Source organism: Equus quagga, chromosome 10 (genome assembly GCF_021613505.1).
Source record: "Equus quagga isolate Etosha38 chromosome 10, UCLA_HA_Equagga_1.0, whole genome shotgun sequence".
Taxonomy (NCBI): Eukaryota; Metazoa; Chordata; class Mammalia; order Perissodactyla; family Equidae; genus Equus; species Equus quagga.
Genome location: NC_060276.1, coordinates 60973041 through 60988135, shown reverse-complemented (window position 1 = coordinate 60988135; position 15095 = coordinate 60973041). Strand labels below are relative to the sequence as shown.

Genomic DNA, 15095 nt, shown 5'->3' with positions numbered 1-15095 from the left:
CCCTAATATGTCGAGGGAATAGATGATGCTGGTTAGAGAAAGGTTGTCATTAGCTTTGATTGAATGCCCTGCTCTAGGGAGGGGCCATGGAATCTGTCTCTGCTGTGAGATTTGAAGTATTCCTATTTCTACTAAGCCCATCTTATTTTACTGCATCTCCAAGAGAAACTCTGTGTTAATATCACTTAGCTGTGGTCTTGGTCTTATTTACTAGTCAAAAAGTTGGGAGGAGAAAAGCATGATGCCTGCAATGGGCCAAACACTGAACTAGACACTTCGCATACATCTCATTTTATCGTTACACCATCCTTATGAGCTAGGTGTCCTCAGTGCCATTTTACAGAGGAGGAAACTGGTGCTCATATAATTTAAATAATTTGTCCAAGACTACATAATAACTGAGTAGCATAGCTAGAATTTGAACCGAGGATTATCTGACTGAAAACCAATGCATTTATGGAATGATGTTTATATTGGGAGTAGAGGGGAGAACATCTTGTATGCCTGCTTCTAGAGCTCTCTGGTTGATTAGATAGCTAATGAGTCTATAAATACTAACTACTTACTTTTAGGTAACAAGAAGGCTTTTAGCACAATTTACATATTTGATGAATAAAATGTAATTATATAAGTAATAATTTACTTTAAATATGATGTATTCTAAAAACAAATTACAAAGAATTTTAAATTGCCTTTTGTTTTGGATGTCTGTGTTAGTAATTTCTTCCATTAAAAAGGATATGTGAGAGCTAAGGAATTTGTGAATTACAGCAAAGATTGATAGGATGTGACTTTAGGGAACTAGGATGTTTCCAAAATACTAGTTACTCAGAGGCATTATATGCTCATAAGAAAAAGGACTTCACTTTGGGACATACTCACATTTTTATACAACTGCTTCCCCAACTATATATGCTAGGCCTTTGAAAGATCTTAGTATAAAATTCATTGTGTTGTGTGAGGAAATTCTTGGAAGCTTGTTCTATAAAATGAAACCAAAGGGATAATGTAGGTCTAAGATATATTCATTTTGACAGCCAAACTCTACCTTAGAAGTTTCAAAAGAGCTTTGGAACTCTTTTTTTTTTTTTTGACTAAGGGTTTTGGAAGGTGAGTCAATAGTGTATTACATCTGTTTTGTTAAGGATTTATTAAGAATAAATTACAATGTTTTCTCTGGTTTCCTTCTTTCTTTAATTTTTACCTCTTTTTTTGTAAAAACCTAGCATCATTTTTGGCTTTTTCCTCTTTTTAGGGGGCTAGTATCAAAGACTCATTTTGGAATATTCAGCTGCTCCCACTCTTCCTGAGACTATTAATTATTTAAGTGTTCAATTAGTGACAGGTGTTTAGAGTGATATTGTCTAGCGTACATGATTTCTACAACTTAAGTCTGAAGTTTCTTTCACCACAGTCACTCTTGCCACCCATCTTTAGTTCCATAAACTCTCCTTGAAGTGTATTTTCTGTCATGTACTATGTTAGGTGCCAGAGCATACGTATAGGTCGGAGTTCCTATGCTAGAGGTACTCACTGTCGAGAAGAGAAGAAAGATAACCTGTCCTCTTTTTGTGCCGACTATCGTGGAACTTGAAAGCAACAACATTTTAACAAGTAGCACGTTTTCTAAGTAATTTAAACCTTAGTTAAACAAAACTCAACTAACTGTAAACTTGAGGTGACAATGTTTTTGAACACTCATTTTTTAAAAAAAATCACGCGAAAAGTAAATCAGCTACTTTTAAATGAAGAATCAAATATAATTATAAAGCACTTGCTTCTATAGAATTATTTCCATTAGTGATTATTATGCAGCCCTCTGTTACATCTGTTTCTAGAAAGAAGTTTCTATTTTATAGTTTTTCTATTAAGAATTTTTGAGCAGTTCTTGTTGAAGGCCATTTTTCTGCTTGTGAATATTCTTAGTAATTTGAGGTCATATAGTCTAACAAAAATACACGTGAACGTCTGCTTTGTGATATTTAAATCTGTTTTGTTTGTTTTTTCATTTCAGGAAGCAGAAGCTCAGGCAAAGCAGCAAGCATGAATCTTAAACATTCCACCTTAAGCATCCTGAAAAAGGAGTCTCCTTGCTTTTATAAAATAACAAAATTATCTTGGCTTCAAAAGAAATAGGCTTCATGTTGAAATAATAGATTAGTTGCTGTTTTTGCATGCAAGCAATCAAAATGAAAACATAATTAAAATGTGAACTTTATGATGAGGAGAATGGGAGATGAACATAGCATTTTAAGTAGATGTCATAGAATAGTAGTATCTGCCAAGGCATTTTATATGCTTCAATGATTTTAAAAAGCAAACACCTTTCCCCTTTTTTGATATTATTATTGCAGCTTAAGTATGTCTGTAGCTCTACATTGAGGAAGTTAAAATAAGAGAGAGAAAGAAAGAGTCTGTCTCTTATTCCCAAATTGCCTCATTAATTTTAGTGAAATATGTACCATTTGATGTGACGTTATTGTGAGTAAAAAGTAGTTTCAAGTAGTGGTTATATGTCAGACATTATAATTTCCTATGGTAATTATAACATTCCCATTCTTTTGTAGTTGAAACTTCTATGAACTGAACCACAGGTTTTCAAGGCTTCTAAATGTAGCCTTTTATTGCATATTTCAGCAATCAGAACAGATGACCTCCCACAAAAAAAAATAGATGCATTCAGTTGATAAGTTCCTTGCTTAACTACACAGCTATGATGCAATCATGTTTCTAAGTCGCTTGCCCCAGTGAAATATGCACATGTATGTTATGGAACCGGGATGGCAAGTAAGTTTAAAATGGCATCCTTTTGCAAAGAGCTCAGACTTTTAATTAACTCTTATAAAATAGATCAGCATTCATTGTCCAAGGCTGGTTTTCCTTGGGTCTTTGCTGAAAAAATCTTAGTAGTTTCCCCCTTTTAAAACAACTGTGATCATGAATGCCACTATCTCTCAGATATTTGAACTTTTTGTGTTAGCTTAGGCACATATTGTGTGAATACATTAATCTAAGAAGAGAGAATCTTCTCTATGCCTCTATTCCAGTGAATAGCACAAGTATCAGATAAAAGGGTCAATTTTTAAAATGTTAAATTCTGAAAACTCCTAAGAAGACAGGAAACATTATGGCCTAAATCACTTACCCAGAAGATGTACATATTGTGCTTTAGTTTCACACCACTTTATTACTAAAAGCAAACACCTTTTACTTTAAATTACTTTATCATATCATTTGACGTATGCAAGTCTGTGCTCTTTGCCAAAGTCAACGTATAATGAAGATATGGCTTTGTTTACTGAGATTCAAACTTGATGTGATGCTTTAAAATAAACTCAGTACTTTTAGAAACATAATTTATGTGTTCCTGGAATTTCTAAATAATATAATAGTAATTTTAGATGAGTAATGTATTTTTTAGAGGGTGGCAAAAGAGAAAATAACAGAAAACATTTGAATGCGATTTTTAAATTTCCTTTTTAGGGTTCTGAATTTTGCAGTGCACACAGGAGTCAACCAAAGAACTAGTCTGTTGTTTAAAAGCATGCTATGGAGAGGGTCTGGCCCAGTGGCATAGTGGTTAAGTTCGTGCACTCCACTTTGGCTGTCCAGGGTTCGTGGGTTCAGATCCCGGTGCAGACCTGTGCACCACTCTTCCAGCCATGCTGTGGCGGCATCCCACATGCAAAATAGAGGAAGATTGCTACAGATGTTAGCTCAGGGACAATCTTCCCTAAGCAAAAAGAGGAGGATTGGCAACGGATGTTAGCTCAGGGTGAAAGTACCTCACCAAAAGAAAAAAAAAAATGCTATGGAGAAGACTAGAGAAAACAGGGTGCTTTGTTGTAGCTGGAAAATGCTAGAAAAAATTTGGTCTATATTTTCTCCTAAGCTTTATTAAATGTGGGTGATGCTATTTGCAGTATTCTATGTGACCATTTTTACTTTTATCTTAATATCAAATAAGTTAACACTCAAAAACAGACATTCTCCAAAAATAGGTGACATTTTTGAGATGTTTATATCTGCTACAGTATATCTTACAATTAAAATATGCATATTTAAAGTAAAACATTGGATTGAGCCTTCCTTAATTGAGGTCTGTCCTTCTGTCAGCTGAGCACTATATGTCTGGTAGATACAAGAAAAGCAAGTGAAATTCTGAATATTAAGGTAAGCTTTACAAAGAATTTTCACAAAATTGCCTGGAAAATATAATCCTTGCTACTTGTTATATTTCTTTGACGTCTTTCTGTTTGTAAATCAGACCTGCTAATTTGTTATTTTACATTTTGGAGCTAATTTTCCCTTAAGAATATGTGACCTTCAGGAAGATTTCCATTTTCACCAAACAATGCAAATTGGTTGTTGATTGTATTGTTAAATGTCAACACTTCTCTGGAAATCTGAGTGTAGGGGGAAACAGATTTTTGAAACAGAGATTGCTTGGGAGAGTCTAAATAGAGAGAATTTTTGTGGAGTCAGGTTTCACTGCACATATTCCATTCATTCAGCAAAAGGGAAAAAGAAGATTCACATGATTTTTATTACCCAGTTATGGATGTTTTAGATCCAAACATTTACATTGATAGCATTTTATTCTATGTAAAATAAAAGATATTCCTTTTCTTTTGAAGAATTCCAATAAAAGTGATTAAGAGACATTCACATTTGATTAATTTGAACCTTCTGGTTTTCTGCTCCCCACCTCCCCAACCCTGTCCCTGAATGTTATCGGTTATCTCTTTTTTATTAGGCAAAGAAAATTTTGAATTTCTATCTAAATAGTAAACATACTGTTAACATGATTATTTTAACATGATTGCATTTTTAACATATTCATTGTATGTAATTCATATACCACAAAATTAATCCATTCAAAGTGTACAACTCAATAGTTTTTTTAGTATATTCTCAGAGTTGTGCAACCATCACCACAATTTAAGTGTAGAACATTTTATCACCCAACAAATAAACCCAGTATCCATTAGCAGTAACTGCCCATTTTCCCCTCCCTCAGCCCTGTGCATCCACTAATCTACTTTCTGTGTCTATGGATTTACTTTTTCTGAACATTTCATATAAATGCTATCGTACAATATGTGGTCTTTTGTGATGAGCTTCTTCTAGGTAGCATGTTTTTTAAATTAATCCATGTTGTAGTACGCATCGGTACTTCATTTTGTTTATTGCTGAATAACATTCCGTTGTACAGGTATAACAACATTTTGTTAACTATTAATCCGTTGATAGAGAGTTGGATTATTTCCACTTTTTGGCTATTAGGTGTAATGCTGCTATGAATATTTGCGTACAAATTTTTTTGTTTGAACACTTGTTTTCAGTTCTTTGGGGTATATATATAGGAGTGGGTTATATGGTAGTTCTACATTTAAAAATTTGAGGATCTGCCAAACTTTTCCAAAGTGGCTGCACTATTTTACATTCCCACCAGCAATATATGAGGGTTCCAATTTCTCCATTTCCTGGAAACACTTGTTATTGTCTGTCTTTTTGATTATAGTCATGCTAGTGGCTGTAAAGTGGTATCTCATTGTAGTTGTGATTTGCATTTCTCTGACTAAATATGTTGAACATCTTTTTATGTGATTACGATCGTTTGTATATCTTCTTTATAAATATGTCCTTTCAAATATTTTGTCCATTTTTTTTGTATGCTTTTTTTTGGTGAGGAAAATTGGCCCTGAGCTAACATCTGTTGCCAATCTTCCTTTTTATTTTTCTTTTCTCCCCAAAGCCCCAGTACATAGTTGTATGTCCTGGTTGTAAGTCATTCTAGTTCTTCTATGTAGGATGCCGCCAGAGCATGGCTTGATGAGCAGTGCATAGGTCTGTGCCCAGGATCCGAAACAGTGAACCCTGGGCCACTAGAGCAGAATGCGTGAACTTAACCACTCAGCCACAGGGCCGGCCCCTTTGTCCATTTTTTAATTGGGTTTTTTGTTATTTTATTATTGAATTGTAAAAGTTCTTTATATATTTTGAATACAAGTCTTATCAGATATGTGATTTCTAAATATGTTCTCCAATTCCATATATTGTCTTTTTATTTTCTCGAGGGCATTTTTACTTCATACACTTAGGCCTATGATCTATTTTGAGTTAGGTTTTTTATATGATATGGAGTAGGGATTCAACTTCGTGTTTTTGTTTTTGTTTTTGCATGTGGGTATCTACTTGTCCAAGCAACATTTGCTTAAAAGATCATTCTTTCTGCATTGAATTGTCCTGGCATCCTTGTCAAAAACCAAATAACCAAGAATGTGAGGGTGTATTCTTGGACATTCAAGTATATTCCATCAATCTATATTTCTATACTTATGCCAGTACCACACAGTTTTGATTACTGTAGCTTTGTAGTATGTTTTGAAATCAGGAAGTGTGAGTCTTCCAACTTTGTTCTTCCTTTTCAAGATTTTTTGACTCTTCGAGGTCCCTTGTATTTCCATATGAATCTTGGGATCAGCTTGTCAAAGTCAGCTGGGATTTTGATTGGGATTCCATTGAAACTTTAGTTCAATTTGGGGAGCATTGCTATCTTAACAATATTAAGTCTTCTGATTGATAAACGTGGAGTGCTTTTCTATTTATTTAGGTCTTCTTTAATTGCTCTCAGCAATGGTTTTTAGTTTTCAGAGTATACATTTTATACTTCTTTTGCTAAATTTATTCCTAAATATTTTGTTACTTTTGATGCTATTGTAAATAGAAATGTTTTCTAAATTTTATTTTCAGATTGTTCATTTCTAGTATATAGAAACACAATTGATCCTGATTGATTTTTATATTTTGATTTTGTATTCTGCAACATTGCTGAGTTTGTTTATTACTTCTCATAGGTTTTCTTAGTGGATTCCTTAAAATTTCTTTACATACAAAATCCTGCCAACTCCAAAGAGAAAAAATTTTACTTCTTCCTTTCTGATCTGGATGTATTTTGTTTCTTTTTCTTGACTAATTGTCCTGGAAAGGACCTCCAGTACAATGTTGAATAGGATTGTTGAGAGCAGAAATCTTTGTCTAGATCCTGATTTAGGAGGAGCATTCAGTCTTTTGCCGTTAAATATGATATTAATTTTGGGTTCATCAAAGAACTCCTTTATCAGGTTCAGGAAGTTCCCTTCTATTTATAGTTTGTAGGGTCTTTATTATGAAACAGTGTTGAATTTTAAATTTTGTCAAATGCTTTTTCTGCATTTATTGAGATCATCATATGTTTTTCCCTTTATTCTATTAGTATGCTATAGTACATTAATTGATTTTCATATGTCAAACCAACCTTGCATTCATTAAATAAGTTCCACTTGATCATGGTGCCTAGTCTCTTTTATTCATTTATTTATTTTTTGAGGAAGATTAGCCCTGAGCTAACTACTTCCAGTCCTCCTCTTTTTGTTGAGGAAGATTGGCCCTGAGCTAACATCCATGCCCATCTTCCTCTACTTTATATGTGGGACGCCTACCACAGCATGGCTTTGTGTTTGGATAACATACTTTATATGATTCCAATCCTTTTAAATTTATTGAGCCTTGTTTTGCTGCCTAACATATGATCTATCCTGGAGAATGTTTTATGTGCACTTGAATGCATATTCTAGCATTTTTCTCTGAGGTGTTCTAAAGATGACTACATGGACTCATTGGTTTATAGTTCATTCAAGTCTTCTATTTCTTTGTGGCTTTTCTGCCTAATTATTCTATCCATTATTGGAAGTAGGGTATTTACATCTCCAACTGTTACTGTTCAGTTGGCTACTTCTCACTTCAATTCTGTTAGATTTTGCTTCATTTATTGTGGGGATCTTTTGTTAGGTGTATATTGTTTTATAATTGTTTTATCTTCTTCATGAAATGACTGTTTAATCGTTATAAAATGTCCCTCCTTTTGTCTAATCACATTTCTGTTGTTTTAAGTCTATTTTGTGTGAGATTAGTATTGTCACTTTCCTCTCTGATGGTTGTTTTTTTCATACTGTATCTTTTCCATCCTTTCCTTTTCAACCAGTTATTATCTTTGAATCTAAAGTGTGTCTCCCTTAGGCAGTATAACATTAGATCTTGCTTTTTTATCCAATCTGATATTGTGTGTCTTTAGTTTGGTTTGTTTAATCTGTTCACATTTAATGTTATTATTGATATAATTTGATTGACATCTGTCATTTTGCTTTTTGTTTTCTGTCTCCTTTTTTGTTCCTGTCTTCCCCTTTTATTGCCTTCTTTTAAGTCAATTGGATATTTCATAGTGTAATTTTTTAATTTCTTTGATCATTTTTAGATTATATATATATTTTTTGAGGTAACATTGGTTTATGACATTATATAAATTTCAGGTGTACATCATTGTATTTTGACTTTTGTATAGACCACACTGTGATCACCATCAAAAGTCCAGTTCCCATATGTCATTGTGCAAATGTGCTCCCTTACCACTGTCACCCTCCCTCCACTCCCTTCCCGCCTGATAACCACCAATCTGTTCTGTGTATCTGCTTGTTTGTTTGTTTATCTTCTACATATAAGTGAAATCATACGATATTTGGCTTTCTCCATCTGACTTATTTCACTTAGCCTAACACCCTCAAGGTCCATCCATGTTGTTTCAAATGCCAAGATTTCATCTTTTTATGGCTGAGTAGTATTCCATTGTATATTTATATAGCACAAATTCTTTATGCATTCATTCAAAAATGGGCAGTTAGCTTGTTTCCAAGCCTTGGTTATTGCGAATAATGCTGAAATAAACATAAGAGCTCATATATCTTTTTGAATTAGTGTTTTTGTGTTCTTTGGATAAATACCGAGAAGTAGAATCACTGGATCATATGGTAGATTTATTTTTAATTTTTTTGAGAAATCTCCATACTGTATTCCATAGTGGCTGCACCAATTTACATTCCAACCAGCAGAGTATGAAGGTTCCCTTTGCTCCATATCCTCTTCAACGTTTGTTATTTCTTTTTTTTTTTATTGCAGTAACATTGGATTATAACATTATATAGCTTTCAGGTGTACATCGTAATATATTTCTAATTCTGTGTAGATTACATCATGTTCACCTCCCAAAAACTAATTATAGTTCATTTCCACACGTATGAGCCTAATCCTCCCTTTTGCCCTCCCCCCTCCCCCCTTCCCCTATGGTAACCACCAATCCAATCTCTGTTGCTATGTGTCTGTTTGTGGTTGTTTTTATCTTCTGAGTGAGATCATATGGTATTTGACTTTCTCCCTCTGACTTATTTCACTTAGCATAATAGCCTCAAGGTCCATACATGTTGTGAAAAATGGTTGGATTTCATCATTTCTTATGGCTGAGTAGTATTCCGTTATGTATATATACCACATCTTCTCTATCCATTCGTCCTTTCATGGGCACCTAGGTTGCTTCCAAGTCTTGGCTATTGTGAATAATGCTGCAACGAACATAGGGGTGCATGTATCTTTAGGTTTTTGTGTTTTCAAGTTCTTTGGATAAATCCCCAGCAGTGGAATAGCTGGATCGCATGGTAGATCTATTCTTAATTTTCTGAGGATACTCCATACTACTTTCCATAGTGGCTGCACCAGGTTGCACTGCCACCAGCAGTGAACAAGGGTTCCCTTCTCTCCACACCCTCTCTAACATTTGTTGTTTCCTGTCTTGTTAATTATAGCCATTCTGACCGGAGTGAGGTGATACTTCATTGTAGTTTTGATTTGCATTTCCCTGATAGCTAATGATGTTGAGCATCTTTTCATATGCCTGTTGGCCATCTGTATATCTTCTTTGGAGAAATCTCTGTTCAGATCTTTTGTCCATATTTTAATTGGGTTGTTGTTTTTTTTGTTGTTGAGATGTATGAGTTCTTTGTATATTTTGGATATTAACCCCTTATCTGATCTATGCTTTGCAAATATCTTCTCCCAATTGTTAGGGTGTCTTTTTGTTTTGTTGATGATTTTCTTTGCTGTGCAGAAACTTTTTAGTTTGATCTAGTCCCATTTGTTCATTTTCTCTATTGGTTCCCTTGCCCGGTCAAACAGGGTATTTGAAAATATGCTGGTAAGACCAATGTCAAAGAGCATACTTCCTATGTTTTCTTCTAGAAGTTTCATGGTTTCTGGTCTTACATTCAAGTCTTGAATCCATTTTGAGTTGATTTTTGTGCATGGTGTAAGGGAATGGTCTACTTTCATTCTTTAGCATGTGGCTGTGCAGTTTTCCAAACACCATTTATTGAAGAGACTCTCCTTTCTCCATTGTATGCTCCTGGCTCCCTTGTCGAATATTAGCTGTCCATAAATGTGTAGGTTTGTTTCTGGACTCTTGATTCTCTTCATTGATCTGTGTGTCTGTTTTTGTGCCAGTAACATGCTATTTTGGTTACTATGGCTTTGTAGTATATTTTGAAATCTGGGAGATGAGTTGAGAGTCTGCCTATGCCGCCATCTTGGCAAGATCTCTCAACATTTGTTATTTCTTGTCTTTTTAATAATAGCCATCGTGATGGGTGTGATGTGGTACCTCATTGTGGTTTTTGGTTTGCATTTCCCTATTAATTAGTAATGGTCAACATCTTTTCATGTGCATGTTGGCCATCCATATGTCTTCTTTGGAAAAATGTCTATTCAGATTTTCTGCCCATTTTTTTACTAGAGTTGTTTGTTTTTTGTTCTTGAGTTGTATGTGTTCTTTATGTAGTTTTAAATTACATTTTTAACTATTTTCTTAATCTTTGTCTACAGCACACAACATGCATTTTAATGATCAAAATCACCCTCAGATTCATACTGACTTAATTCCAGTAAGATATAGAAACTTTACTCCTATATAGCTCTGTTCTCTTTTCTCCCTTTTGTGCTAGTATTATTATACATATAACATCTATATATATTATAGATCCAACAATACGTTGTTTTAATCATTACTTTATATAATCTTATGTCTTTTAAAGAAGCTATGAGAAAAGAGGATAACACCAATATAGAGGTGTTTTTATATGCATATTAACCATATTTACCATTTTGGTTTTCTTTCTGTGGAATTAGTTTACCATCTAATGTCATGTCTTAATCCAATTTAGCTGTATGCCCTTAGGACAACTTACAGAAACTTTCAATTACTTTTAAAATAATTTTTTTCAGTTAAATTGCTGTTTTGTTGGGGCGAGCTCTGCCATGCTCCTCAGTCTACCATTGCAAAAGCACAGCATGATTGTCTTTCATAATAAAATATATCTGATTTCTTCAACAAATTCAAAAGTTTTAACATATTATTTTTTTTGGCCCTAACCTGCTTGGAATGTACATGGAAATACAGTATGCCTTCAAGTCCTCTAACCTATCATGCCATGGGATTTATTGGAAAAATAGATTTCCCTGAAGTTTCATCAAAATCACACAGCCTTAAAAGTAGGTGATCTTCCTAGGTTTATTATTAAAACATCCATACTATGGGGTGGTTAACCTAACGACCCACATTAAAAATGAAAGGACAAAGAAAAGCCTTCAATTTCAGAAATTGGTCAAATCATTTAACAGACTGAGATTCTTGAAGACATTGAGTTGTTAATTTTCATTACTACTGGAGTAATTACTTAGCATTACTAATGGATTAATGTAGGGGAAGAGGCAGAGAGGCAGTAATAGGCACCTGTTTCAGCAATTTTATTTCCATTCCCCCACATTTAAGTAAAGCAAAAATGGCTCCAGAAAATATAGACCACCTTTTTTACTTTACCTTTTTCTTCACTCAAATCCCAAGTATTAGATTGTGACTGGGCATGGTGAAGGCTATGCGCCTACACTGAGTTCTCTACTAGGTCCTCTGCCTACATAATTTCACTTAATCTTTACAACAGCCATGAAAAGTAGGTATAATGGTTAAATTTATGTGTCAACTTGGCTAGGCTATAATGCCCAGATATTTGGTCAAACCCCAGTCTTGATATTGCTGTGAAGGTATTCTTTAGATGTGTTTAAGATTTAAGTCATTGGACTTTGAGTAAAGCAGATCACTCTCCACAATGTGGGCAGACCTCATCCAATCAGTTGAAGGCTTTAATATAAAAAGATCTAGGCCCCCTGAGGAAGAATGATTTCTGCTTCCAGACTGCCTTTGGACTCAAGACTGCAACATCAACTCTTGATGGAATTTTCAGCTTACAGGCCTTCAAATTTCAGACTTGCTCGCCCCCACAATCATGTGAAGCAATTCCTTAAAATGTATATGTGTGTTTGTGTGTGTATGTGTACACACACACACACATACATATAGCCCCTGTCGGTACTGTTTCTCTGGAGAACCCTAACTAAATGCAATAAGTATTATTCTCGCCATATTTTTGGTGGAGAAACTGAAGTTATGTAACTTGCCCAAGGTCACATAGTTGGGAAATGGCAGTTACCTAAGTCCCAGTAACTTCAAAATCTGTGGTTTTCCCTCTCATTTCATCAACTCTAAATGTTGGCATGAAAGAAACCACCCTTTTCTTCCCCTTTCTACTCCTAGGCCCCATATATAAAATAAATACATTTCTGAAAAATTGACTATAAAGTCAAATGAGGCTCAGACACTTATTTACTTAGAATTTAGATCCTGGTCTTATTGAATGTTGCTGTTGCTATGGCCACAGAAAGTCTGCACTGAAATGGAATTTTGAGAAAAATATATGCAAGTGATTTAGAAAAACAGAGAAGGAAAAGTACAGATTTTACCTCAATTATTTAGCTTGTTTAATTTTAATCTGGCTTTTTGCTCACAAACATTTTTATTCTTGTGCTGACTTTATCAACCTAGTCAGGGGAAGAAATCAAATGAAGTTTTGGATTGACAGCTTCTGGCCTGGCTTGAATTGGTTATCAGTCAAAACAATCAAAATGGTTTGTTCATGTAGATGGAGTTTGGGAGAAATTATGGATAATTCCATTTCTTTTCACTTTGCTTCATGATATATAGAGGAAGTATATGCAGACCAAATATGATTTTAACTACTTCTAAGGAGTAAAATATTAAGTGAAAACATTGGGGAAGACTGTATATTAAATTAATAATAACTAGCTTGGAGTGGAGATCAGAAAAAAACACAATTAAGCACCTGGTACAGTGACTGACACCTCAGCAAGTGGTACATTGTCTATATAGCTAATGACTAACGAATAGCCCTTCCATCTTCATTTTACACTTTTTGTTCCCTACAATTTATTTGATATGCTCTGAGGAGATCAAAAAAGGAAAACGTGTTCTAGGTCATCAAGGAACTCTGTCTTAAAAATCTTATTCTCTACATTTTTGTAATGTCTAAATTTTAAAGTGGTACTGTGAGTAGTAATTATAATTAATCATTCATTTTACCCATATTTTTAATCACATACTATATAGCTGGCACTTTTTTTTAAAAGGATGTTTTTATTTTATTCCCTCTTTTCTAATTTTTCTTTTAATTTTTTTATTGAGATATAATTGACATGTAATGTTGTATACGTTTAAGGTGTACACATGTTGATTTGATACACCTATACACTGCAATATGATTATCACCATAGCATTAGCCAACACTTCTATCAGGTCACATAATTATTTAATTTAAAAATATGGAACACTTCACGAATTTGCGTGTCTTCCTTGTGCAAGGACCATGCCAATCTTTGTATTGTTTCAATTTTAATATATGTGCTGCCAAAGTGAGCACTAGCAGGTACTTTTTTAGGGGTGAGAATACTACCATGAACAAGACATTATCTCTACTTTCAAGAAAGTAATAATTTAGTGTGGATGGTGGACAAATTACTAGGCATTTCTATTAGAGAAAGGTAAGTAAATGGTGCTAAGAGAGGATTTAGGATAGATACCTCATTATGTGTTAGTGGATATAGGAGGTGATCAGGCATAATTTCCTAGAGGAAGTGATATACAGTAGTTCCCCCTTATCCGTGGTTTCACTTTCCGTGGTTTCAGTTACCTGCAGTCAACCACAGACCGAAAATATTAAATGGAAAATTCCAGAAATACACTATTCATGAGTTTTAAATTACCCACTGTTCTGAGTAGCATGATGACATCTCATGCCGTCACATTCCATCCCAGCAGGGACACGAATCATCCCTTTGTCCAGCGTATCCATGCCACATACCCTACCCACACGTTAGTCACTTAGCAGCTTTCTCGGTTATCAGATTGTCGACTGTCGTGGTATCACAGTGCTTGTGTTCAAGTAACCCTTATTTTACTTAATACTAGCCCCAAAGCACAATGTAGCGATGCTGGAAATTCAGATATGCCAAAGACAAGCTGGAAAGTTCTTCTTTTAAGCGAAAAAGTGAAAGTTATTGATTTAAGGAAAGAAAAAAATCATATGCTAAGGTGGCTGAGATCTATGGTAACTTTTATTAGAGTATATTGTTATAATTGTTCTATTTTATTATTGGTTATTCTTGTTAATCTCTTACTGTGTCTAATTTATAAATTAAACTTTATCGTAGGTATGTGTGTATAGAAAAAAATGTAGTATATATAGAGTTTGGTACTATCTGTGGTTTCACGCATCCACTGGGGGTCTTGGAACATATCCTCTGCAGGTAAGGGGGATTGCTGTATAACCTAAGACAAAAATGCTAAGGAAGAGTTAGCCGGGTAAAGAAAGGGAGTGAAGCAGCATGTTCCTGGGCTTGGATGCAAGAGATATCATGGAACATTGAAGAAACTACCAGTACTTCAGCATGGGTAAAGTACAGAGTGTGTGTGGTCAGCACATATATTACTAATGTGGGAGTGCCTGTGATCAGATAAGCTGAAGTAGACAAGTCTTTAATATATTTTTATTCTTCTTTAAAACTTTCCCTACTACCATTATTTTGCAGTTTGCTTTTGTGGTGAGCGGTCCAAGTCATTTTTTTCCACTTTTTAAATTTAAATTAATTAATAGACTACTTTTTAGATCAGTTTAAGGTTAAAGAAAAATTAGGCAGAAAGTACAGTTCCCATATACTACTTTCCCTCCCCTAACTTCCCCTATTATTAACATCTTGCATTAGTGTAGTAGTACATTTGTTATGATTAATGAAATGATATTGATAAATTATTAAAGTCCATAGTT

At 34.3% G+C, this 15095-nt stretch overlaps 1 protein-coding gene and 1 non-coding gene across 3 annotated transcripts in view; one reads left to right on the top strand and one right to left on the bottom strand.

Annotated features, from left to right (window-relative positions):
• The window catches only part of SH3BGRL (SH3 domain binding glutamate rich protein like), a 62972-nt gene extending 59616 nt beyond the window's left edge, over positions 1-3356 (top strand). For both annotated transcript variants that reach the window (XM_046673962.1, XM_046673963.1), the window contains exon 4: positions 2015-3356. In XM_046673962.1, the coding sequence (XP_046529918.1) occupies positions 2015-2047 (33 nt within the window). In that variant the 3' untranslated portion in view covers positions 2048-3356. The remainder of the gene's footprint in view (positions 1-2014) is intronic.
• Positions 3357-13587: 10231 nt separating this feature from the next.
• On the bottom strand, positions 13588-13691 carry LOC124246214 (U6 spliceosomal RNA). Its single transcript, XR_006890423.1, has one exon. It is a non-coding gene; the product is annotated as a U6 spliceosomal RNA (small nuclear RNA).
• Between the last annotated feature and the right edge of the window lie 1404 nt (positions 13692-15095).